We start from the raw sequence: 25731 nt of genomic DNA, 5'->3' as shown, positions 1-25731 counted from the left end.
TTTCTGCTGAGTATATAGGGCAGGCCCCTACTTTCAAACATCCAACTTACAAATGACTCCTACTTGCAAACGGAAGGAGACAACAGGAAGTGAGATGAAATCTACCCCTAGGAAGGGAAATTCTCTCCTGAAAGAGTTAATATGGGAAAAACATTTCTCCTTTCCACTGATACTTTATCACCAATCCTTGTTTCACAAAAAAAAACAAATTTTCAAAAAACATTTGTCATTGGGACAAAAAGTGAGGTGAAATCTTCTGAAGAGAAGCACAGACAGCAAAACAAATGTCACAGGGGTGATAACCCTTCCCTATGTTTTCCAAAAAGCTTAAAATAGATTTTTTGGCTGGAGCTAAACATGTTAAAAATGTACCAGTTCAAAATTACAAACAGATTCTACTTAACAACAAACCTACAGTCCCTGTCTTGTTTGCACCGCCTGTATACTGCTGTTCAGAGTACAGAGCCTGTATACTGCTGTTTCCTTTTTTAATTTGGGTGCGGGGTTCCCCTTAATAACCATGCAAGACCCAAAGGGCCTGGTAATGGACTGGGGGGTACCCATGCAGTTTGTCTCACTGATTTTCATCCATATTGCCAGGACCCGACATTACATTAAAGCCGCAAGCAGTTTTAAATGACTTTTTTTCCTTTAAAAATGACATTTTGTGCAGGGACTGTTCTAAGCACGGGACACACGCGCCACTTTACAGGCATACTATAGACACCCCCCAGGTACGATATTTAAAGGAATATTTCACTTTTTTTTTTTTTTTACTTTAAGCATCATTAAAATCACTGCTCCCGAAAAAAACGTCCGTTTTTAAAAGTTTTTTTTGCATTGATACATGTCCCCTGGGGCAGGACCCGGGTCCCTAAACCCTTTTTAGGACAATACCATGCAAATTAGCCTTTAAAATGAGCACTTTTGATTCTGAACGTTTGAGTCCCATAGACGTCAATGGGGTTCTAACGTTCATGCAAATTTTCGGTCCGTTCGCAGGTTCTGGTGCGAACCGAGCTGGGGGGCTCATCCCTATCTAGCAGTTAAAAAAGAACCTGCTAAAAAGTGATAGGAGGTTTAAGTTTTCTTACTTTGATGTGGCCTCCCAGACCTTCATTCCATCATCTCTGTAGAAATAATATGGGATTTCTTCCCTGTTTTCCATTCCTCTCATCTTTATTGCATGTGGAAAACAAAGAGAATCATACGTGAATTCCTCCATGGCTCGCAGTAACAGCTCGACATGTCCACCACCTCCTGTAGCATTGGCCTGTGATAAAGGGAAATATAAGAAGGCAAGGGGCCATTGTGAGAAGCCATGGAATTCAAAGAAAGAGCAATTTTTCTCCAACCTGTCAGCATGGACCCTAAAAGGAGGTTCTTTGTATCTTTCTGATTGTATTTTGACTATTTACCTCATGATTTGTAATGCCTAAATTCCAACATTTTCTTTTTTTTTTTTTTTTTTTAGTTTTGAATAATTATATTTATTCCCTTTTCTAGGACAGGGAAATTTCCCTAATAGAACAATACAAAGTGGTCCCCAGGCACTTTTAAGCTAACATGTAAAAAACCCTAATCAATCTCTTTCAACTACTTAAAAACATAGGTTTTTGTTACATACGTTTGCAAATACATGTGGAAGCCATGCTGCCACATCAAGGTACCTCTAATGAGTGTGGTCCCTAACTCTAGCCTATCTGAGTTTCCCAACTGTGGGATGTGGAGCATATAGCAATGAACAGAGAGTAGGCTCCTCTGGAGGCATTCCTTTCCTCTTTAAAGATATACCAACACACCAGAGGCCCAGTCATCACCTTCTGAAGTCATCACCTGAAGATTTCCAGGATGTGTCTGCTTTAAGTGGTAGTAAAGTCTTGTTCATTATTTTAAAAAATGGTCTCCCATGCAGGTTTAGATCATAATGAACTAGTATGCACTGCATACTAGTCCATTATGACAGACTTACCTGCAGACAGAGCCCTGCAGTGCTGCGCTGTCAAGACACTTGCTGGCCTCCAGTGGCTACCATCTTCGCCCAGTCTTTCTTCCAGGTTGCCTATCTTTAGCTGCTTGAATGGCCAGGCCACAGGTGACGTCACTCCCACACATGCGCATGGGAGTCACATAGCCGCGGTACAGAGAATGGCCACAAATGTGGTCTGAGCCGTCCATGTTCGGCTCAGATCACATTACCTGCTGACAGGCAGGGGGGACATTTATGATGGAGGAGACCTCAGTATGAAATGACCTTCTGATCTTGGTCTGAGTAAACATTAGATCACTTACCAATACATATTGTGTATGAAACGTGCTGCGCTAAAAGATTGAAATTAACTTATAAATGTGTCAAATTTCATGTGTCACCAAACAAATAAACTCTAATAAGGTGCAAATTGACCAAAAATACAAACAATGTGTAAAAATAGCAATCAATACACACGCAAAGTACAATAAAAAAAAAAAAATCAATGTGATCAATATGCACGGCCGATCACTAAACAACAATAAACATAAATAAAGAACATCACATTCAGATAAATTCATATTCACTCATGTCAATCAAGTGTGTAATGGGTGGCATGGATTTTAACCCCATGGCGCCGGCTGCCGCCAGACCTTTAGTGGTTTACTGTCAGGGATACCCTGTGACAGGACAGACACTCAGGCGTGCGCCCATGCGCATACATGTTCCTATGGGAGCGCGCTGTACCAGGCAGTGGTGCGTGAGCGCGCGCAGAGTCACGAGGCGGGTGCGCGTGTGCGAGAGCACGCAGCAGGCGTGCATGCGTGTGCGCTAACTCAGCTTTGCGCCAGTTCCCCTTTAAAAAGCCAGCAGCTGCTCTGGTACAGTGCTGTCTGATCTGCAGTCTAAACCTGAGTCTGATCCTGAACCTGCTGTGTTACCTGACCTTGCTTCGTTGACTACTGCTGCCTTCTCCTCCCCTGACCCGGCCTGCTTGACCTTGCTACTTCTGAAGCTATTGATCTCCTGTTGCCGAACCTCTGCCTGCCTGCCGACTATTCTTCCCCAGCATTCCATCCCCAAACTAATGGGCAAACTGAGAGGACTAATCAAATTCTCGAACAGTACATCCGGTGTTTCACATCCTTTGCTCAGGACGATTGGGTATCCTTACTGCCACTAGCAGAATTTGCTTACAACAATGCCAATCACTCAGCTACAGGTCAATCCCCTTTCTTTTCTAATTATGGTTTCCATTTATCATTTTTACCTGATTTCATTCCAGAGTCTACAGTTCCAGCAGTACAGAATACCATGGATTTCCTCAACCACAATAATAAGATCTTGCAGGAAGCAATGGCCAAAGCACAAGCTGACAACAAGAAGGCTTTTGATAGGTAAAGGAGAGGAGAACTAAACCTACAGCCGGGCGATCAGGTATGGGTTTCCACAACCAATCTTAAGTTGAAATGTCCATCGAAAAAGTTGGCACTCAAATTTACTGGTCCCTTTCCGGTGAAGAGGAGGTTGAATGAAGTATCATATGAACTGTCCCTACTTGACTCATTTAAGATACACCCTATATTTCATGTCTCGCTACTGAAGCCTGCAGTACCTGATCCTTTCCCCGACAGAGGACCTAAACCACCGGAACCTGTTTTGATTGATGGAAATGAAGAATATGAAATGGAGGCTATCTTGGATTGCAGGAGAAGGCAGAATCAGGTACAATTCCTGGTTAAATGGAAGGGTTACGGCCTGGAGGACAATTCCTGGGAGCCCGCATGCAATATCCATGCAAGAAGGTTAGTTTGTACCTTTTTTCTTGCTCACCATGATAACGAGAACCTGTTGGGCACCCGGAGGTTGCCCCTTGGGGGGGCAATGTCAGGGATACCCTGTGGCAGGACAGACAAAGAGGCATGCACGCATGCGCACACATGCTCTTATGGGAGCGCGCTGTACCAGGCAGCGCCGCGTGAGCGTGCGCAGAGTCACGAGGCGGGTGCGCATATGCGAGAGCACGCGACAGGCGCGCGTGCGTGTGCGCTAACTCGGCTTGGCGCCAGTTCCCCTTTAAAAAGCCAGCAGCTGCTCTGGTACAGTGCTGTCTGATCTGCAGTCTAAACCTGAGTCTGATCCTGAACCTGCTGTGTTACCTGACCTTGCTTCATTGACTACTGCTGCCTTCTCCTCTCCTGACCCGGCCTGCTTGACCTTGCTACTTCTGAAACTATTGATCTCCTGTTGCCGAACCTCTGCCTGCCGACTATCCTTTGCCTGCTGATTGTACTACCTGTTGCCCGTTCTGACCCAGGGGTCGCTGACCCACACCTACTCCACTGCTTCCTACTGCTTCCGCTACCAGTCCATCCGGTGAATCACCTCTACCCCCTGCATCAGCTTCCACGGATCATACAGGCACTCCTACCTCACTGCGCTCCTGTACCACTGTTGCAACCCCAGTGGTCCCTGATCCAGGGCTGTAAGAGAGGTCTCCTTCTACAGTTGGGCTGTGATACCAGGTACGTGACAGTATCAGACAGCCATGACTGAGCCTACAGAAGGAGTCTCGCAGATGGAGGAGGTGGGCCGCCACCTTGCAACCCTCACACAAGCTATACAGTCCCTACATGAAGGGTAATTCAGATTGAACGGCGGCTCCGTGAGCGCCAATCAGAGAGATGCACCCAGCAGACCCACTTTGCATGGATGACACCAAAGGCTCCTGTTCAGCCCCTTGCCGGCTCAAGCTCCATCAAACCCGCACCTGCTGCTCCAAGGCCCATGCAACTCGGAGTGATACGCCACACGCTATCTCCAGAGGAGCGATCACGCCGCCAGCAGAAGAATTTTTGCCTGTATTGTGGAGAGGCTGGCCATTATGTTCATGGGTGTCCTGCAAAGATGAGGAAGCTTCCTCCTACTAACCTCACAATGCTACCTGCCCAGTCAGCCCATCTTATCCTTCCTCTGTTAGTCCAGCTTCCAGAAAAGACTATTCCCGTTAACGCTATTGTGGACTCCGGAGCATGCAATTGCTTCATTAACTTAAACTTTGCCGCCCAGCAACATATTCTCTTGCGGCCAAAGACGCATGGACTGTCTGCCTTTTTAGCTGACAGATCACGCATCAGTTCTGGACCCGTAACTCAGGAGACACCTCCTTTACCGTTACTTCTTCCTATCAACATAAGGAACTTTTGAGCCTTGACGCTATCAATTCCCCCATGTTTCCTGTCATCCTCGGTTTACCTTGGCTCCAGGCCCATAACCCTCAGATTAACTGGTTGTCTGGGGAGATCAAGTTTTCATCACCGTATTATCTGAAGCATTGTCTACCAGGATCTATGAGTACGTCGGCAAACCTATTCTGTATGGACTTTGATCAAAATGTTCTTCAATCTGTACCCAAACCCTACCACCAGTACCTTGACGTCTTCAGCAAACAAGGAGCTAATACATTGCTGTGCCACCGCCCATGTGACTGTCCAATTGATCTCTTGCCTGGAGCTGCGATTCCATTTGGTCGTGTGTTCCCATTATCAGAGCGAGAACAAGAGGCATTGAAAGAGTATGTTGATGAGAACCTCAAGAAGGGGTTTATCCGCCCTTGGACCTCCCCAGCAGGAGCAGGGATATCCCCTGCCTCTAATGACTGACTTGTTCCAGAAACTGAGATCTGCAACCATTTTTACTAAACTGGACTTGAGAGGTACCTATAACCTGATACGTATCCGAAAAGGGGATGAGTGGAAGACGGCTTTCCGCACCAGATTCGGGCACTTCGAGTATCGGAAAAAGTTGGCACTCAAATTTACTGGTCCCTTCCCGGTGAAGAGGAGGTTGAATGAAGTATCATATGAACTGTCCCTACTTGACTCATTTAAGATACACCCTATATTTCATGTCTCGCTACTGAAGCCTGCAGTACCTGATCCTTTCCCCGACAGAGGACCTAAACCACCGGAACCTGTTTTGATTGATGGAAATGAAGAATATGAAATGGAGGCTATCTTGGATTGCAGGAGAAGGCGGAATCAGGTACAATTCCTGGTTAAATTGAAGGGATACGGCCTGGAGGACAATTCCTGGGAGCCCGCATGCAATATCCATGCAAGAAGGTTAGTTCGTGCCTTTTTTCTTGCTCACCGTGATAAAGAGAACCTGTTGGGCACCCGGAGGTTGCCCCTTGGGGGGGCAATGTCAGGGATACCCTGTGGCAGGACAGACACTCAGGCGTGCGCGCATGCGCACACATGTTGCTATGGGAGCACGCTGTACCAGGCAGTGGTGCGTGAGCGCGCGCAGAGTCAGGAGGCGGGCGCTCGTGTGAGAGAGCTTGGCTTCCCTTTAAAAAGCCAGCAGCTGCTCTGGTACAGTGCTGTCTGATCTGCAGTATAAACCTGAGTCTGATCCTGAACCTGCTGTGTTACCTGACCTTGCTTCGTTGACTACTGCTGCCTTCTCCTCTCCTGACCCGGCCTGCTTGACCTTGCTACTTCTGAAACTATTGATCTCCTGTTGCCGAACCTCTGCCTGCCTGCCGACTATCCTTTGCCTGCTGATTGTACTACCTTTTGCCCATTCTGACCCGGCTTGTCTCACTCTGCTTAGTCCGTTCCTGATCCAGCTCCGCCTAGATCCAGGGGTCGCTGACCCACACCTACTCCACTGCTTCCTACTGCTTCCGCTACCAGTCCGTCCGGTGAATTACCTCTACCACCTGCATCAGCTTCCACAGATCATACAGGCACTCCTACCTCACTGCGCTCCTGTACCAGTGTTGCAACCCCAGTGGTCCCCGAGCCAGGGCTGTAAGACAGGTCTCCTTCTACAGTTGGGCTCTGATACCAGGTACTATGCCGGGAGGCAGGGCGGGCCTTATGGCCATGTGACACATAATCAAAAAAGCCGCTGGCTGCTGTGTTGGGAGTGCACAAGGCACACGCTCTAGGCACAGCACTCTCGGGGCTATTGCATGCAAATATGTGATCGCTCGGCCCCGAGAGGCCACATATTTGAGGCTGCTCGTTGCCAAGAGGTTAAAATCCCTGCCACATATTACACACTTGATTGATTAGAATTTGGGATGGGCACTGATATGATCTCAAATCGCACCTCTTCTTTTTCTCATATTCACTCATGATCCATGTGAACTTATCCGTGAACGATGGATGTAAAAAAGTACAAATGATGTTCACAATCAATCAATAAAACAATAAATATCAATAAGAATTGCGTTCACTTGTGAACCATGCAAACTTATCTGTGACCAGTGTTGGATTTAAAACTCCAAGGAGAAATATGAATCCAGAAAGGTACACATAGGACAGCAACCAGGAATGGTTGGCAACCTCCAATGGGTATACGCTTCCTTTAAAATGAGGCCCTTTTTACGAGGGATAATGAAACCTCTAAACAATCTGGGACCTGAGATGACTTCTACAGGTGTGTATCCGATAGATATACAAATATTTACAGCAGGCAATGAGACATTCCACTTCAAACCAAAGACCGACTCAAAACAGAAGAAAGCCTCATAGTATTAGCCATAAAACACATTTTATTAATTAAAAAGTATAAAAACAATTAAAACAATGCTACATATGTCACAAACAATATTACATTCATTATGTTTGCAACTACAAGTGAAAGCCACGCTGCCACATCAAGGCACCTCTAATGAGCGTGGTCCCCAACTAAACTATCTGAGTTTTCCAACTGTGGGACAGTATACAGAAATGCACAAACAGATAGCAGGCTTGCCTGGAGGCAGACCTTTCCTGCTTAAAGATAAACCAACACACCAGAAGCCCAGTCATCAGCTGAAGACTTTCGGGATATGTCTGCTTAAACCCAAGCACAGTCATCAAACTACTATAAGTCATTTACTAAACATCAGAATGACCTTCTGATCTTGGGCTGAGTAAATATTAGATTGCTTACTTACAACCCCTGGCAAAAAGTATGAAATCACCACTCTTGGAAAATGTTCATTCAATTGTTTAATTGTGTAGAAAAATAAATAATCACAGACATGCCTCAAAACTATTTTCATTTAACATTCCAACCTTCTTGCTTTAAGAAACACTTAAAAAAAGAAAAAAAGAAAGAAAACTGTAGTCAATTGCAACTGTTTTTGCAGATCAAGCAGAGGAAAAAAATATGGAATCACTCAAATCTAAGGAAAATATTAAGGAATCACCACGTACTTTGCAGTTCTAAAACAAATATCTGCATTACATTACATCCTGAAAAATGATGTCATCATCAACTAACGTCCTTTCAATTGATGGAATAAGAAAAGTGTCCAAAATCTCAATATAAACTTGTGCATTTATTGAAGATTTAATGACCGTCCTCTCCCCCGTACCTTTACCTGACATGCAACCCCATATCATCAATGATTGTGGAAATTTGTATGTTTTCTTCAGGCATTCATCTTCATACATTTTATTGGAACGCAACCAAACAAAAATTCCAGCATCATCACCCTGCCCAATGCAGATTTGTAATTCATCCCCGAATATCACTTTCATCCAGTCATCCACAGTCCATGATTGCTTTTCTTTATCCATCTGTAACAGTGTTTTTCCTCTGCTTGATCTGAAAAAACAGTTGCAATTGACTACAGTTTTCTTTCTTTTTTTCTTTTTTAAGTGTTTCTTAAAGCCAGAAGGTTGGAATGTTAAATGAAAATAGTTTTGAGGCATGTCTGTGATTATTTATTTTTCTACACAATTAAACAATTGAATGAACATTTTCCAAGAGTGGTGATTCCATACTTTTTGTACATATCCAGAGATGTTGTGAGATATAGTAAATATGCTAATGTTGTGGAAAGTAGGTTTCACAGGCTTTGTTACACATGAATTTAGAGAAGATGTCTCCTACTTCACAGAAGCTAAAGCTTTTTCTGAACAAAGAGCTAAATATACAGAATGTATAGTGATTCTATAGAAGATCTCGGGGAATAAAACTTGAAAGTTCAAGAAACTTGGGGAGACAGCTCAGAGCTCCCAAACAAAAATGTTAACAGGGATAAAAAAAATTTTAGACTTAAAGGGGAGCTCCAGCCCCCCCCCCCCCCAAAAAATGTACTGTAGCTGCTGACTTAATATTAGGGCACCTTACCAGGCATCCAGCGGTGTCCTCGCTCAAACCGATTTCCCAATCGGGTGCTGGCACCGCCATCCTGACTACAGTTTCCTACTGCGCATGTGTGAAGCACATCGCGCTTTGTAAATGGGAAGCAGTCTTCTGGGACCTGTGAATGGGACACAGTTTTCTGGGACCTGTGAAGTGTCCCAGAAGGCTGCAGGGGAAGGAGAAGTGGCTGAACTTCAGGCTCAGTTCACCGCAGCAAACTAAGTGGGAAGTGGGAGTGCGTATCTGTCAAAACAAGGTACCCGCCCCCCCCCCAAAAAAAGTGCCAAAAATGCTAATTTGGGGAGGAGGCAGACAAGCGGAGCTTCCCCTTTTGGGTGGAGCTCTGCTTTAATTACCATATTCAAATGTACCCAAGGCCTTTATAAAGATCTGGCAAATTATTACTTTTCTGAGAAGTACCGCCCTCTGCTGGACAAAGCATTTAAATAGCGAAATTCTAGCTAGGTCAGTGTTGTGGGTTGCTCTCTGCATGTGAAGAGGAACAGTGCTGCTGAGGATGTAATTGCCACTTAGCTACATTTAGCACCACTTGTGGGAGCCCATTCGGAGTTCCAAGGGATAAGGACTTTGCTGTTGAAATTGACTCATCGTCTAAAATACTTTCTCACCTATTTAAGTTATGACCACCTCATGGGGCAGAAGAGAGCACCAGGGACATATAAAAAGAGCACTAATGCCCTGTACACATGACAGGTTTTGCCATCGGAATAAATTCTGAAGGTTTTTCCGACGGAGTTCCGACGGAATTCCACTCAAGCTGTCTTGCATACACACGGTCACACCAAAGTCCGGCCGTCCAGAATAAGGTGACGTACAACATGTACAACAAGACTAGAAAAAGGAAGTTCAATAGCCAGTAGCCAATAACTTCCATCTCGTACTTGCTTCAGAGCATGTGTCGTTTTTGGTACGTCGGAACAGCATACAAACGAGCGGGTTTCATGATAGTAATTAGTTCCGTCGGAAAAATTTAGAACATGTTCTCTATCTAAGTACGTCAGAATTTTCAATGGACAAAGTACAATGGGGCATACACATGGTCGGAATATACGATGAAAAGCTCCCATCGGACTTTTTCTGATGGACATCCTGCTTGTGTGTACGCGGCATTAGAGGTTTTTGTACAGGAATGTGTATGGAAGGTGTTGCTGAGAACTTTTATCTGTTAAATTAACCACTTCGGTAAAGAACTTTGTTGTTCAGCCAATCTGCCTTGCCTGACTTCACTAAATAGGTTCATGCATGGCGTATCAATGAACGGGCTTGGAAGGAGGTGAAGAGAAGTCAGTGTGAACACATTACAAAGGTCTAACTTGCAGAGGAAGGAGAAGAGTCTGCTGTTGCTCGGGGCAACTGGAGTAATGTTGGGTGCTTAAGCAGCCAGCCAGTGGGAGTCATGGTAACATATCATTGGTGAAGGTTTGTGACAGGTGCCCCACATACAGGGACCAATATCGCAGCACAGGGTATCGCAGGTACCTATCCTGAGATGTCACTGGAGAGGAGAAGATAGTGAGAGGCCTCAGGAATGAAGAAGCTTGAGAATACGCGAAGAGATGATCTCTTGTGTCAGAGAGAAATCTCATAGTGTCAATGGGAGTGAAGTGACACGTCGGGCTGTGCTGGGGGAGTGGGGGACAGGCTCTGTGAGAGAGGTTACAAGAAGTGCAATATACACAAAGGGGAAGAGGCAAGAGGAACCCGCTCACTTCTAAATTAGAGTACACAGATTTCACATGACCGCAGCCTGTAATGTAGCCATTAGCGAGTGTTGTACTGTGACTGTACCAGGTTCCGGAGTGTTAACCAAACATTTGGAGTAGAGTGTGCTCGCTTCTAAGTCGGAACGCTGCCTTAAAGCGGAGTTCCACCCAAAAGTGGAACTTCCGCTAGTTGTACTCCCCCCTCCAGTGCCACATTTAGCACCTCTTGGGGGAAGGGGGAACAGTATACCAGTCTTTCATAGGCATCAGGTTTCCACTTCCGGGAGCCTCAGTTGTGGGTATTGAAGTCACTGCCTGGGCTCCCTCCTCCTTTCTCGGCCGCCGGTGTTCTATCGATATGTGCCCTCTGTTGAAAAGTGCCCGTGCATGCACAGGACAGAACGCACACCACAGGAAGCATTTTTCTACAGGAGAGGGAATTTCACAGACACAATTGAAAGCTATTCACAGAGCGGAGGGACACCATAGTTGTTACATTATGCCTCGTTGTTGCAGGGCGGCTTGTGGCTGTTGTTGAAGGGCGGGTTTTGTGTGTGTTGTAACCCACCCTTAGACACAGGCAACAGGCGCTGATCAAGACACTAAAGCCGCCGTGCAACACTGACAAGAGGCAACCTTGAGCAGACTCAAACCCCGCCCCACAACAGCGAGGCACAATATGAGAACTACAGTGTCCCTCCGCTCTGTGAATAGCTTTTAATTGTGTCCGTGACATTCTTTCTTGTTGAAAAATGCCTCCTCTGATGTGTGCATGCGCCATGGTCACGTCACTCCAGCTGATCGCCTAATCAGCTGGAGTGCAGCTCCATCCTGCGCATGCACGGGCACTTTTCGACGGAGGACACATATCGATAGAACACCGGGCATGTAGGAGAGAGGAGCGGAGCCTCGCACATGTGCAGTAGGGTTCCCGGCGTGAAGCCGTAAGGCTTCACTGCCAGGTTTCCTTGCTTGCAATGGAGGCGGCATGCACCCGACAGCTGATGAAAACATCAGTTGCGGTGCTGACATAGCTGGACTCCAGGACAGGTAAGTATCCGATTATTAAAAGTCTACAGCTGCAGTATGTGCAACTGCTGGCTTTTCATTTTTGCAGCGGTGGGCGGACCTCCGTTTTAACGATGATTTCACGTGTCAGCAGCCTCCGCCTGTAGATACAGGCATTAGTGTGCACTACGAGTGAGTCCCCCAATTGGGCATGTTAAGCTTCACCCATAGTCTACATAAGAACGAACAAAGATTTTGTATCAGTTTTGAGAGAGGTTGACTCTATAAACAGAGCACTGTTCCATAAACCTGTTTTCAAGAATCAGTAAAAATACAAAATCTCCATGTCTTACCTAGCACACAATCCACCCTTGGTGCAGTTGTGTTGCTTTCTTGGGTAGGGGCAGAGGAGTCATGTGAACACTAACCAGCCAATCATTGACTCTGTCGAAGCACACTTTCTGGCGGATGAAAGTGCTCATGTAACTCTGCCAGAGGCAGCTACAGCCAGTACCAACAGCTGGATAGAGCCTGGGTCATTTTTCTGCAGCCCATTGTGTAACACAGCAGAGATCTTGGAAAAGACTAACATCCATCTGAGAGTTTTTCATGATGTACCATGTAGGGAGACTCAACCCTGGTCCCTGCATGCAAGGGTGGCTCCAAAGGATGCTGCAAGAGAAAGGAGCCACCCATAAACAGCAAACCTGGGGTAGCAGTCATGGCACCAACTTAATCTGGAACACACTGGCAAGGATTAAAAGATGAAGAAGCTGCATACTCAGTAAGTGATTAAATCAGCTGCTGAAAGTGCTTAATAATTGAAGGTTAAATATCAATTTAAGGATTTTCTCTTGCAACTATAATAATAGAGGTTTTTTATTACTTTTGAGTGAACAAGCTTAGTGAATAAGATGAAAAAAAGCCTTACCTTGTCAAAGAGACCACATTCACAAATGAGTTGTTCCCGTGCCTTTGTGTTGATTGCTATAGTGAATCTCACGTGAGGTATCAGCAGCTGAAATATACAGGTGATACAGCATTAGAATTGTGTGCCAATTCTTAGCCTTTATACAAGCAAAGAGAGAATGGTGAAAAACAGGATATTATGCATTTGAAGTGTCTGTTACAGAATACTGTATACTTTTGTTATCTTTCAAAATGAGATATGGTATTTTATTATTTTTTATTATTTATTATTAGAAGTTTTAGTGCCATAAATCAAGAATGCAAGGTAATAATAATAATGCTAAATTTGGTAAAGTTTTACTCTTTAAACAATACCCAATCAGGCACAAGGTAAAATAAAATAAAACATTTTTGCTTGCACATGATTGGATGATGGAAATCAGTAGCGCTTTACCACATTTACTATACCCCTGGGGAAAATGAGTGCAACTGCACTCGCAGAGTGCACAGTCTACACCATTGCATAACATTATGCACCATTCTGTATTTCTGTATTCTTTACTTTAGAATGCCATTGGCTCCCGATGTTGTCAGTCACAGTGAGGATGTAGCCAGGGAAAGGGCCAAGCTGTGCTCTGCATATCTATGGCCCTGCACAAGTGCCCCCATAGCAAGCGAGGTGGGAGGAGCCAGAAGCTCCAACGGAGGACCTGTGAAGAGGAGGATCAATGCTGCTCTGTGCCAAACAATTGCAGAGAGCGGGTAGATACACAAAAAAGTGAAAATGCATTTACAATCACTTTAAGTCAGGATCAATAGACCCAGCAGCTTCACACTCAAGGCTGAGTGAGATTTGCACACCACTGCATGTAATGCAATTACGAAACATTATGAGTCTTTGTATTCCAGAATAAAAATCCAATTAAACTGAAGAGTTACATTTTCGCTCTGGGGTCTCTTTTACAAAATGTGTGATCTCCTAAAAGTATACTATCTGGAAGCTAATGTTTATTAGAAAACACTAGATTTCGCAACAGCCTGAGAATAAAATAAGAGCTCAGTATGTAAATCTCCCTTGCTGAACATGAATATATTCAACGTTGCCTGGAAACCACATTTGCAAAAAACACAAAGTACACATTTATATAACCACAGGTTCCTTGGAATAAAACCATTTTGCATTTGTCTTGCTGCCAGCTGATTGTGCCCCATATTATGATCGTACTTTGTTTCATGCATTTATCTAGTGAAAGTAGATCATTGGCTATTGTTCTAGCTGCTGTGTTTGTATTTTAACAGAATAAACCATTCTTTTGAATTTCTTCCAAAACTTGAAAACATGAAGATTGTGACTTTGTAGAAGAACCCCTGGACAGTAACAGAGGGTTACGAAGACAAATGACCTAGCCATAGACAGACAGCTAGCCAAGAATGAGGGGCACAAACAAAAAAAATGCCCATTGTACATAGCAACACAAAGTACCACTGCTTCTGTTGTGAATTACCCCACATGGTGAAGCAGAGCACCTAATACCTTCCAACAAGATGTAAATGCCCTGTAAGCAACATCTTGCGCTTCGAAAAGAAAAAGTGTGCTCTATTATATCTTAAGCATACCCCTAAATGGCCTTATCCTTGTCTGAACATCACATTGAGCCATAAGATTGGATCTTTAATGGCAAACATAAGTTCTAAACGGCATGGAAGAATGTACCGTAATCTCTTACTGGGATATACACCAATAAGCCATAACATTATGACCACTGAGAGGTAAAAAGAATAATATTGATTATCTTGTTCCACTGGCACCTGAAAGTGGATGCGATATATTAGGCAGCAAGTGAATATGCTGTCCCTGAATTTGATGTGTTGAAAGCAGAAAAAATGGGCAAGCTTAAGAATTTGAACAATTTTGACAAGGACCAAATTGTAATGGCTAGATACTGGGTCAGAGCAACTTCAAAACTGCAGTGGGATGTTCCTGGTCTTCAGTGGTCAGAACCTTCCAAAAGTGGTCCAAGGAAGGCAAATCTGCAAACCAGTGACAGGGTCATGGGCAGCCAAGGCTCACTGATACACGTGGTGAGCAAAGGCTGGTCCGTGTAGTCTGAACAAGTAGAAGAGCTACTATAGCTCAGATTGCTGAAAAAAAGAATGATGGTTCTGATAGAAAGGTGTCACAACATACATATATATTGCAGTTTGTTGTGTATGGGGTTATGTAACCGCTGACCAGTCAGAAGGTCCACGCTGACCTGTGTCCACAGCTTAAAGAGCCTACAATGGGCACATGAGCATCAGAACTGGCCCACAGATCAATGGAAGTAGGTGACCTGGTATGATGAATTTAAGAATGGTTTGAGGGGCACAACAAAGAGTTTGAGGTGTTGATCCACGGATGTCCCGCCTTGCAATTTACAGGGCTTAAAGGATCTGCTGCTGATTGCTTGCTGCTAGATACCACAACATACATTTAGAGGTCTAAAGTCCATTTCTCAACAGGTTTTGTTGGCTGGTCATAATGTTATGACTTAATCTTCAGGTGGTGATTTGCACCTATTCCAACCGTGAACCCACCATCGAAGTGGAGCAATGTAATGAATAGGCAAACGCGCCCCATCTGTGTTCTCCAAGCATTGCAAGTAAAGACCTGACAGCTGCACTATACTGCACTGCCCAAATACACTCATACATATTGAAAGTTTTGGTTGAGTAGTTTAGATTGAACCAGTCATTTAAAAGGACCTTGGTAGTGGACAAGCTTGTCCAATGACTCTTTTAGCTGTCCTGCTAATTCAGCCTTATCGGCAATCACTTTTTCTTCAAAATATCATAATAAAATTGTTATAAATGAAGCGTTGGCAGAAATTGGTTAAATCGCAGTGGTAAGAAATTGCAGCTTAGGTCTTACATATAGTGTATACATATACACACACACATTAAAAAAAGTATATGTAGGAGTAATTTGAACTGTGTTACCTTAAAAACAGGGTGAACAGCTGGTAGCTGCCGATACATTGCAATGGCAAAAACTTCTGTTAGGAGATGAGACCTCAGGAGATGGGACACTGTTTGATGGACATGAAAATCTGATGACCTGACCCATATCTTGGCTAACAGCCAATCATGCTCTGCATCTGATGGCAAAAAGATTGGATTTTCAGGTCCAGGCGTTTGGTTTAGCTGCAGAGCATAAAACACAATTGGAATGTTAATATATTCTGAAGAATGTACTGTAGATTACCTGAACATTACTTTGACTATGCTTCAGATTTGTTAATTAATAGGGCTAATACACTTATTTCAAATAAACGTTATTTTCCATAATTCTTGTATCTGTTCACACGGAATTAAAGTATTTTAGGATAATATAATAAAGGAGTGGTGAAATGATCCTTCCCAGGCTGATACCTATCCTCATGTCATCACACATTATTTTTCCTTTAGTCTGTTTGGTTCTGTTCCCAAGATTTCCATCTCTGCTATAAATGTACCCAATGGTGTATGGTTAATTTGATTACCTTAGTTGTCAATGGATTCATTTCAGTAACAGCAGACTTAAAGTGTATCTCTCAACATATTTTTATTTTATTTGAGAGTAGGGAAGTGTTACACCCTCTGTCAAGTTTATTTTTTTTTTTACTGATGTCTGTATCCTCATTAGGGACAACCCCCTATTTATACTGATGACCATTGTTATGTAAATTTTAGTTGTACCCAAAACAAAAGGTAAGGGTATATCTTCCAATGGTAACACCTGTTCCAGGAACAAATATCTATAGAGACTGGAATTCCTTCCTTCCTCACTTTGTGAGATTTGTGAGGTTTCTTCTATCCTCTATTCCTACGGGACAGAAAGTAAACTGATATGTTCCCAGTGGTACACAGATAGCAAAAAATAAACTGGCAGGGAGCTTAACCACTCCCTATTCTACACAAAACTAAAAAAGAAAATGTTTTGACTATACAAGCTCTCTAATTTGAAATATACCGATGTTAGCATTTGACCTTGCCTCAACAATGATCCACGACCAAATGTCTAGGCACTTAATCATATGAACAGTGTCAAAGTGAGATTGTAGCAACATTTTCTTTATGTATCCATCCAAGAAAAACAGTTAATATTGTTTTACATATACAGTGCCTTGAAAAAGTATTCATACCCCTTGAAATTGTCCACATTTTGTCATGTTACAACCAAAAATGTAAATGTATTTTATTAGGATTTTTTGTGATAGACCAACATAAAGTGCCACATAATTGTGAAGTGGAATGCCCCGTACACACGGTCGGACATTGATCGGACATTCCGACAACAAAATCCTAGGATTTTTTCCGACGGATGTTGGCTCAAACTTGCCTTGCATACACACGGTCACACAAAGTTGTCGGAAAATCCGATCATTCTGAAAGCGGTGACGTAAAACACGTACGTCGGGACTATAAACGGGGCAGTAGCCAATAACTTTCATCTCTTTATTTATTCTGAGCATGCGTGGCACTTTGTGCGTCGGATTTGAGTACACACGATCGGAAATTCCGACAACGGATTTTGTTGGAAAATTTTATAGCCTGCTCTCAAACTTTGTGTGTCGGAAAATCCGATGGAAAATGTGTGATGGAGCCTACACACGGTCGCAATTTCCCACAACAAGGTCCTATCACACATTTTCCGTCGGAAAATCCGACCGTGTGTACGGGGCATTAGGAAAATGATAAATGGTTTTCAACATTTTTTACAAATAAATGTCTGAAAGTGTGGCTGTGCATTTGTATTCGCCCCCTTTTCGCTCTGATACCTATAACTAAAATCTAGTGGAATCAATTTCCTTCAGAAGTCACCTAAATAATAGTAAATAGGGTCCACCTGTGTGTAATTTAATTTCAATATAAATACAGCTGTTCTGTGAAGCACTCAGAGGTTTGTTAGAGAACCGTAGTGAAAAAAACAGCATCCTGAAGGCCAAGGAACACACCAGACAGGTCAAGGATAAAGTTGCAGAGAAGTTTAAAGGGTTTAGGTTATAAAAAAATATCGCAAGCTTTGAACATCTCACGGAGCACTGTTCAATCCATTATCCTAAAATGGAAAGAGTATGGCACAACTGCAAACCTACCAAAACGTGGCCATCCATCCTAAACTGACAGGCTGGGCAACGAGAACATTTATCAGAGAAGCAACCAAGAGGCCCATGGTAACTCTGGAGGAGCTGCAGAGATCCACAGCTCAGGTAGGAGAATCTGTCCACAGGACAATAATTAGTTGTGAACTCCACAAATCTGGCCTTTATGGAAGAGTGTCAAGAAGAAAGCCATTGTTGAAAGAAAGCCATAAGAAGTCCCATATACATTTTGCGAGAAGCCATGTGGGGGACACAGCAAACACGCGAAAGAAGGTGCTCTTGTCAGATGAGACCAAAACGTAACTTTTTGGCCTAAAAGCAAAATGATGTGTGGTGGAAATCTAACACTGCACATCACCCTGAACACACCATCCGCACCGCGAAACAAGGTGGTGGCAGCATCATATTGCGGGGATGCTTTTTTTTAGAAGGGACAGAGAAGCTAGTCAGAGTTGATGGAATGATGGATGGAGCCAAATGCAGTGCAATCTTAGAAGAAAACCTGTTAGAGTCTGCAAAAGACTTGAGACCGGGGCGGACAACGACCCTAAACATACAGCGAGAGCTACAATGAAATGGTTTAGATCAAAGCATATTCATGTGTTAGAATGATCCGGTCAAAGTCCTAAATCCAATTTTAGAATCTGTGGCAAGACTTGAAAATTGCTGTTCACAGACGCTCTCCATCCAATCTGACAGAGCTTGAGCTATTTTGCAAATAAGAACGTGCACAAATTCCACTCTCTAGATGTGCAAAGCTGGTGGAGACATACCCAAAAAGACTTGCAGCTATAATTACAAAAAATGGTCCTTCTACAAATTATTGAATCAGGGGGGACGAATACAAATGCACGCCACACTTTTCAGATATTTATTTGTAAAAAAAGTTTGAAAACCACTTATCATTTTCCTTCCACTTCACAATTATGTGCCACTTTGTGTTGGTATCACATAAAATCCCAATAAAATTCATTTACATTCTTGGTTGTAACATGACAAAAAGTTGGAAAATTTTAAGGGGTATGAATACTTTTTCAAGGCACTGTATATTGGAGTATAGATAACGCCAATCATGGTACGCTATTCATAGTCAACCACATACTGAAACTTTCAGTTTTATGTACTGTAGTTATTTAACAATAATAATATCTTTGCCTACAAACATGTAAATCTCTTAAAATATATAGGAATACCTGAATAGCTATTGGCATAATCTTGTTCTCAAGATTTTTGTACAACAAACAGATGGGTGCAGCAATATATTGAATGGTGCAGGGATCGGTTTTGTTAGCAGAGATGCCATCAAGAAGTTTGTAATCAACTATGAAGATATTTCCAAGCTGAAATACATGTGGAAAAGAGTAAGGGTTCGATATGCTGATTTCACACCACCAAGACTCAGCCACCATAATGATGGAATAAATTAATGTATATTTTATATTTACAGGATACATACCTCAATTTCCTGTTCAAGTGTAAGTTTCCGTTCAAGACTTACTTCTACCATCTCATTTGTTACAGGAAAATTTTCTGGTATTTTTGTGCATTTTGTTATCATAACTGGATTGCAGCCGTTAAGAAACTGGTATCCAAACATGAAGTCTTCCCGCCAATGCTGCATGACATATTCTTCAAAATAATAGAAACAGAATTTACATTTATATCATATACTGTATATACAAATATTGACTTAAAGTGTATTAGCTATTGGACTTTGTAAAAGTATCCCTGACCTCTAGTATACTGTAAGATTTAAAAGACCCTCAAGATACTACTCTAGATATCAAATGCTAAATATCCCTTTCAAGGAAGGCTCAAAAACATATGAGGTGGGAGCTTATCGGCGTAAAACATAGCACAATAACTGAAATTAAAAACCTGATTTTAGTTCAAACCTCCTCATATACAATGCATTACAAAAATTGGTTCAACTCACTGTGTCAACTAGAAAAATTCTTTATTGGTTAAGTAATGAAAAAATTAAAAAATAACCTCTACCCTTGCCATCAACCTAACATGTCAATATCACCCAAGTTCATTTTCTTTATTTATTATGTTCAGAACTAAAATTGTTGTTTTCTTTTTAGGCAGGTAAATATCAAAGTAGCGTATAAAGGCCCCTACTACAGTACATCATCCAAAATATCACTATATATCCAGGAAATAAAGAATTGCAGACTGGACTTTACTGGTACAGATGCTAACTGGAACACAGGATCATTTTATCCTAAAAAACATCATTTACATGATTAACAATATCTCTCTATGCTAACAGATTCCCCTAAGTCACTGCATTTCTCAAAACGCTTCTTCTGAGGATCCAATGGGGAGATAATGATAATAACAATATGCGTCAATAAAACTGAGGTAGGGTAGAAGCAAGAGAAAAGGATGGGGTAATTCCATGGAGAGGACACTGGGACAGAGAGACAAATCCGAATCATATATGAAATTAAGATTGTACATTTAACAATATCTGTTGGCAACTATGGGGAGATATTGTTAATCATTGAAACTATGGTTTTTAGGATATAAATGTTCCAGATATTTGATAAGTAACATTAAAATGGTGTATCATTTGTATAATATGCCAGTGTCATCTCATGTGTACCAGTAAAGCCCTAATTACTTTTTTCTTGGATATACAGGTAAATATAAAATAATGCACAATCCAGTCTATTCTTAACTATCCTGCTGAAAAAGCCTGCTGCTTTAAATGCATTAGCTTAAGCCTAAGTTTACACAAAAGAGGTTGAGTAGGAGGACCGATTCATCCCCCTTCCCCACCATTTCTTCTTTTCATATGGGGTATTTAGAGATTCATTAGAAAGAAAGATTGAAAGCAAACAGCTTCTGCTGCTTCCATTTGTTTAGAAAACCTATAATGATCTGAAACTCCAGCTTCATGATTGCACCCTTTACTAAATGTTTATTACAAAGATTTTATATAAATAGCCCATACCACAAAAAAAAAAGTTGTAGTGTGTTGAAGGGTCAGGTGAATCGTTTACCTCATTGTAGGCCCAATGGGATGACCTCAAAATATATGTGGTGTTAAAATGCTGACACATAGGTGTGAATTCAGCTTTAAAGTCTGCAAAGTGGAAATCTTTATTTTGTCTCAAAGATAAATAGGTCAGTAAACAGAGTATTGCTGAATAAATTAACACAGATACTGAGCTGTACTAAAGTATCTGTCTTCACCTAAGTCTTCAAATTGTCCAGATCGGCCATTATTGGCACCGTATGCAACTGTTCATATATTATAGAAAAACTGAATCCCAAACGCAACACAGTAAAACCTTGAAAACCTTTGCCAATATCCTGGAGTGTACCTGATATTGTATTGCTAATTCTGACAAAGATCTTTTCAAAATCTGCAAAGTCGTTCCATGAAGACTGGAACATGTGCATGAAGCTGTTCACAAACAGGTTCTCCATCCTAAGAAATGAATACATACATTTTATATTAAACAAAACTATCAGAATGAAGGACTTATTTGTATATACGTTGTTACTATAGAATTATATTATGATCTGCTTTGAAACTGCTATTAGGAGACAGCAAAAGAAATCACAGATGTGGCCTACTTGGCATTCAGTACTACACTTAGTTACATGATAACTAGTAATACATTTAACCCAGATAATCTACTTTTGCTGAAATTGTTTCTAATTGTCTTTTTCTGCCTCCTTTCATGTTCGTTGTGAGCTCCTAAACCTCTTCTATTCCTCCTCACTTCTGCTTGTTTGGAAATGAGTAGTGCAACTGTAGAGGGTGATGCCTGAATCTGTTGCATAACTTGTTATCAAGGCCAGGATTACTGCAAGAGTGAATCTTGCAATAAATTGAAAGGATATGTAAAACCAATAGCAAACTCTCACGTAAGCCTTAACATGTTAATGTCGTTTCAAAAATAAATTTAAATATGCAGCTTTTATTAAAGTAATAACTGACAATCCTGAAACAAAGGTTTCTTATTAGGCACTCTATCCCTGTTTCTTAATTGCTCTCCTGCATTGTCACCCAGTTGCTGTCATGTTCATTGCTCTATGCATATACAAATACCATAGTCCACAGTTCCTATTTCATCTCGGGAGCGAGCTAGAGAGGGTGGCTATGTTCTTACATACAGCGGGACCATGAAGAACGAACATAGCCACCCACTAAGAGTATGTCAGATCACAGCAGCAAAAAAGGCATTTGGACATTTGAAAGAGTCTGAGGGCAGATTTCTGAGTTAAGAATGTTTTCTTTTTAAACTTTTACTGTCACTTTAAGCAAAATCTCAATACTGGGGTCATGGACTTGACACCAATATCTGCTCTATTAGTGTATACAAAACTAAGGCTCAGCTCACATCTATGCGGGTGGGTGGGGGAATCGCAGTGATTCCCACATCCGCAGCCACCCGCATAGAGGTAAATTGAGCCTAGAAAAGGCATATAGCAGCAAATGGTGACAATGTGGTTACTCTATAGGTTGCAAAAACAGTGCAATAACAATAATTATCGGAAGTACTTATTACTGCGCAACTGTAGAGGGTGATGCCTGAATCTGTTGCATAACTTGTTATCAAGGCCAGGATTACTGCAAGAGTGAATCTTGCAATAAATTGAAAGGATATGTAAAACCAATAGCAAACTCTCACGTAAGCCTTAACATGTTAATGTCGTTTCAAAAATAAATTTAAATATGCAGCTTTTATTAAAGTAATAACTGACAATCCTGAAACAAAGGTTTCTTATTAGGCACTCTATCCCTGTTTCTTAATTGCTCTCCTGCATTGTCACCCAGTTGCTGTCATGTTCATTGCTCTATGCATATACAAATACCATAGTCCACAGTTCCTATTTCATCTCGGGAGCGAGCTAGAGAGGGTGGCTATGTTCTTACATACAGCGGGACCATGAAGAACGAACATAGCCACCCACTAAGAGTATGTCAGATCACAGCAGCAAAAAAGGCATTTGGACATTTGAAAGAGTCTGAGGGCAGATTTCTGAGTTAAGAATGTTTTCTTTTTAAACTTTTACTGTCACTTTAAGCAAAATCTCAATACTGGGGTCATGGACTTGACACCAATATCTGCTCTATTAGTGTATACAAAACTAAGGCTCAGCTCACATCTATGCGGGTGGGTGGGGGAATCGCAGTGATTCCCACATCCGCAGCCACCCGCATAGAGGTAAATTGAGCCTAGAAAAGGCATATAGCAGCAAATGGTGACAATGTGGTTACTCTATAGGTTGCAAAAACAGTGCAATAACAATAATTATCGGAAGTACTTATTACTGCGCAACTGTAGAGGGTGATGCCTGAATCTGTTGCATAACTTGTTATCAAGGCCAGGATTACTGCAAGAGTGAATCTTGCAATAAATTGAAAGGATATGTAAAACCAATAGCAAACTCTCACGTAAGCCTTAACATGTTAATGTCGTTTCAAAAATAAATTTAAATATGCAGCTTTTATTAAAGTAATAACTGACAATCCTGAAACAAAGGTTTCTTATTAGGCACTCTATCCCTGTTTCTTAATTGCTCTCCTGCATTGTCACCCAGTTGCATGGCCTTTTAATAGAGAGACTAAAAGTGGCTTTTTCAACGCACATTACGCGGGTATGGTTTCTTATCTTAGGTTTCTTATCCAAAAGCACAGTATCTTCTGCAAGGACTGTGTCAAAGACATACTCTGCATTTCATTTTTATTTGCAAAAGAAAGATTTTATGCAAACAATATAATAATATACATGACCAGTTTATAAACTTGCAAACAGTGAAAAAAGCTTTTTGAGCCACATCCCTTTACAGTTATTATTTTCTACTCACGCTTTGGTGTAGTTCAAGATGAAATCAACGCCCTTTTCACTGTCAAATTGAATATCGGGGGGCAAGTCACTATGACAGTGAGCATCAATACTCAGTGGAAAACCAGGATGCCATTCCTTCCACCTAAATAAAAATAGGCATTGGCATCAGCTATGGTATATATGGTATATTTACTATTACCAGTACTAATTTTTGTCATTATGGTATATATTTTGCTATAAATAAAGCTATTGGTTTATTCTCACTGCAAATAATTGTATGCTTTGATACAGTGACTGTTAAAGTGGTTGTATACCCTTTTTTTGTATTTTTACCTACAGGTAAGCCCTATAATAAGGCTTACCTGTAGGTAAAATGAATATCTCCTAAACCGGTACGGTTTAGGAGATATTCACTTTTACGACAGCGGTGCATGCGCTGTGAATGTTCGGCTCCGGCCACTTACAGCGCCGGAGCCACAGTTCCGGAAGACGCGCTGAGGGGAAAAATGTTAGCTCCCTCGGCGGTGACCGGGATCAGCTGCCGACGCCTTGTTCTAAGGTAAGTATTTCATAATGAGCTAGTATGCGGTGCATTCTAGCTCATTATGCCTTTTGCCTTACAGGTTTAAAAAAAAAAAAAAATTTTTGTGCGGATATACAACCGCTTTAATGTGTATGTAAAGGCAAAAGACTACATTTTAGAGTTGTCATGAGAGCAAGGGGAAATCATCCAATTGGGGCAATGCTTCAGTGACAGCTGTCATAAGGGAATTATTAACACTTTAGGGAGAATTTCTCTCACTTAATATTGCGTATCCAAGTCTCTCCAACTTGATAAGTGTTTTAACCTTTCCCTACTCCATCACTAAAAAAGGAGGATGACTTGTCTCAATGGCTTCACCCTTTTGGTTTCACCTGAATATTATTACTGTAAAAATTAAAGCTGTTAAAACTTACACAAAAACAACACATTGAGGGGGTCAATTTAAAAACAGCAATATGGCCTTACCATAGCTGCATAAAAAAATTGCACATTTATGAATCACAGCTATGAGATGTCAGAATGTGTTTAGTGACCCGCTAACTTTCTCCAGTCACAGAGTTCCCTCTGTTGAATTACATAGAAAGGACTCCTTAGGGAACTGCAAGCTCCCCACCCTAGGCTGCTCCGCTGTCCTTTAAAAATGTCCCCTTGGTGTCGTTATGCTTCTAGCTTAAAAGATGATTGTCGACAAAGAAGCCCATGGCAATCTGAGAGTAAATGTGATTGTACACCATGTTACCGTTTTATCAACAGGACTATTATAGCTTCAAAGATATTTGTGATCTTTACATTACTTAATATTAAATGGATCTTGTGTCAGATATTTGGATGCTGAATCAAAGATGACACTGTTATGTAAATGATGGTGCCTTTAGATGTCTTGGCTGTGTTCATATATCTCTGTTACACATCAGTCGCCTACTGCAGTCCCTCACCTTGTGATTCACTACTACCCTGTTTCCCCCAAAATAAGACCTAGCATGATTGTCAGTGATGGCTGTAATATAAGCCCTACCCCCCAAATAAGCCCTACCCTGTTTCCCCGAAAATAAGCCCTACCCTGAAAATAAGACCTACAAGGACTTTAACTAGGGCTTATTTGGGGGGTAGGGCTTATATTGAAGCCATCACCGACAATCACGCTAGGTCTTATTTTCGGGGGAAACAGGGTATGTTATAATGTTAAAGAGTCACCGGGAGAAAAGACAAAAGGTAGCCATACACTGATCAAATTTGGCCAGTCAGGCAGGGACCAGACCAATTTTAATCAGTGTGTGGGCTTATCTGATTGATATAAATGGTTTCCCAAGGTTCTTGAGGGTCACCAAGGGACACTGGAAGCTTGGGCCACAAAGTGACAGAGGACAATCTGGTAACCAGAAGAGACATGGAATACTCATGGACACATGGATCTACAGATGTACATATGTAACACCAGATACAGACAATGCCAAGGACTTCGGGTTAACAGGACTCAGGATGTCTGTAC

General features: G+C 41.9%; 1 protein-coding gene across 1 annotated transcript in view; it reads right to left on the bottom strand.

Annotated features, from left to right (window-relative positions):
* ALOX5 (arachidonate 5-lipoxygenase) overlaps nucleotides 1–25731 on the bottom strand; it is a 97818-nt gene that overhangs the window by 46808 nt on the left and 25279 nt on the right. Inside the window, exons 4-10 of the mRNA XM_073596518.1 lie at nucleotides 23718–23840; nucleotides 21221–21327; nucleotides 19342–19514; nucleotides 19079–19225; nucleotides 15742–15945; nucleotides 12785–12871; nucleotides 1095–1273 (exon numbers count right to left, since the gene is read on the bottom strand). Coding sequence (XP_073452619.1) covers nucleotides 1095–1273; nucleotides 12785–12871; nucleotides 15742–15945; nucleotides 19079–19225; nucleotides 19342–19514; nucleotides 21221–21327; nucleotides 23718–23840 — 1020 coding nt within the window. The remainder of the gene's footprint in view (nucleotides 1–1094; nucleotides 1274–12784; nucleotides 12872–15741; nucleotides 15946–19078; nucleotides 19226–19341; nucleotides 19515–21220; nucleotides 21328–23717; nucleotides 23841–25731) is intronic.

The sequence above is a fragment of the Aquarana catesbeiana genome, linkage group LG08 (genome assembly GCF_042186555.1).
Source record: "Aquarana catesbeiana isolate 2022-GZ linkage group LG08, ASM4218655v1, whole genome shotgun sequence".
NCBI lineage: Eukaryota > Metazoa > Chordata > Amphibia > Anura > Ranidae > Aquarana > Aquarana catesbeiana.
The sequence above is the reverse complement of the archived record's forward strand: the minus strand, read 5'-3'. Positions and strand labels throughout refer to the sequence as shown.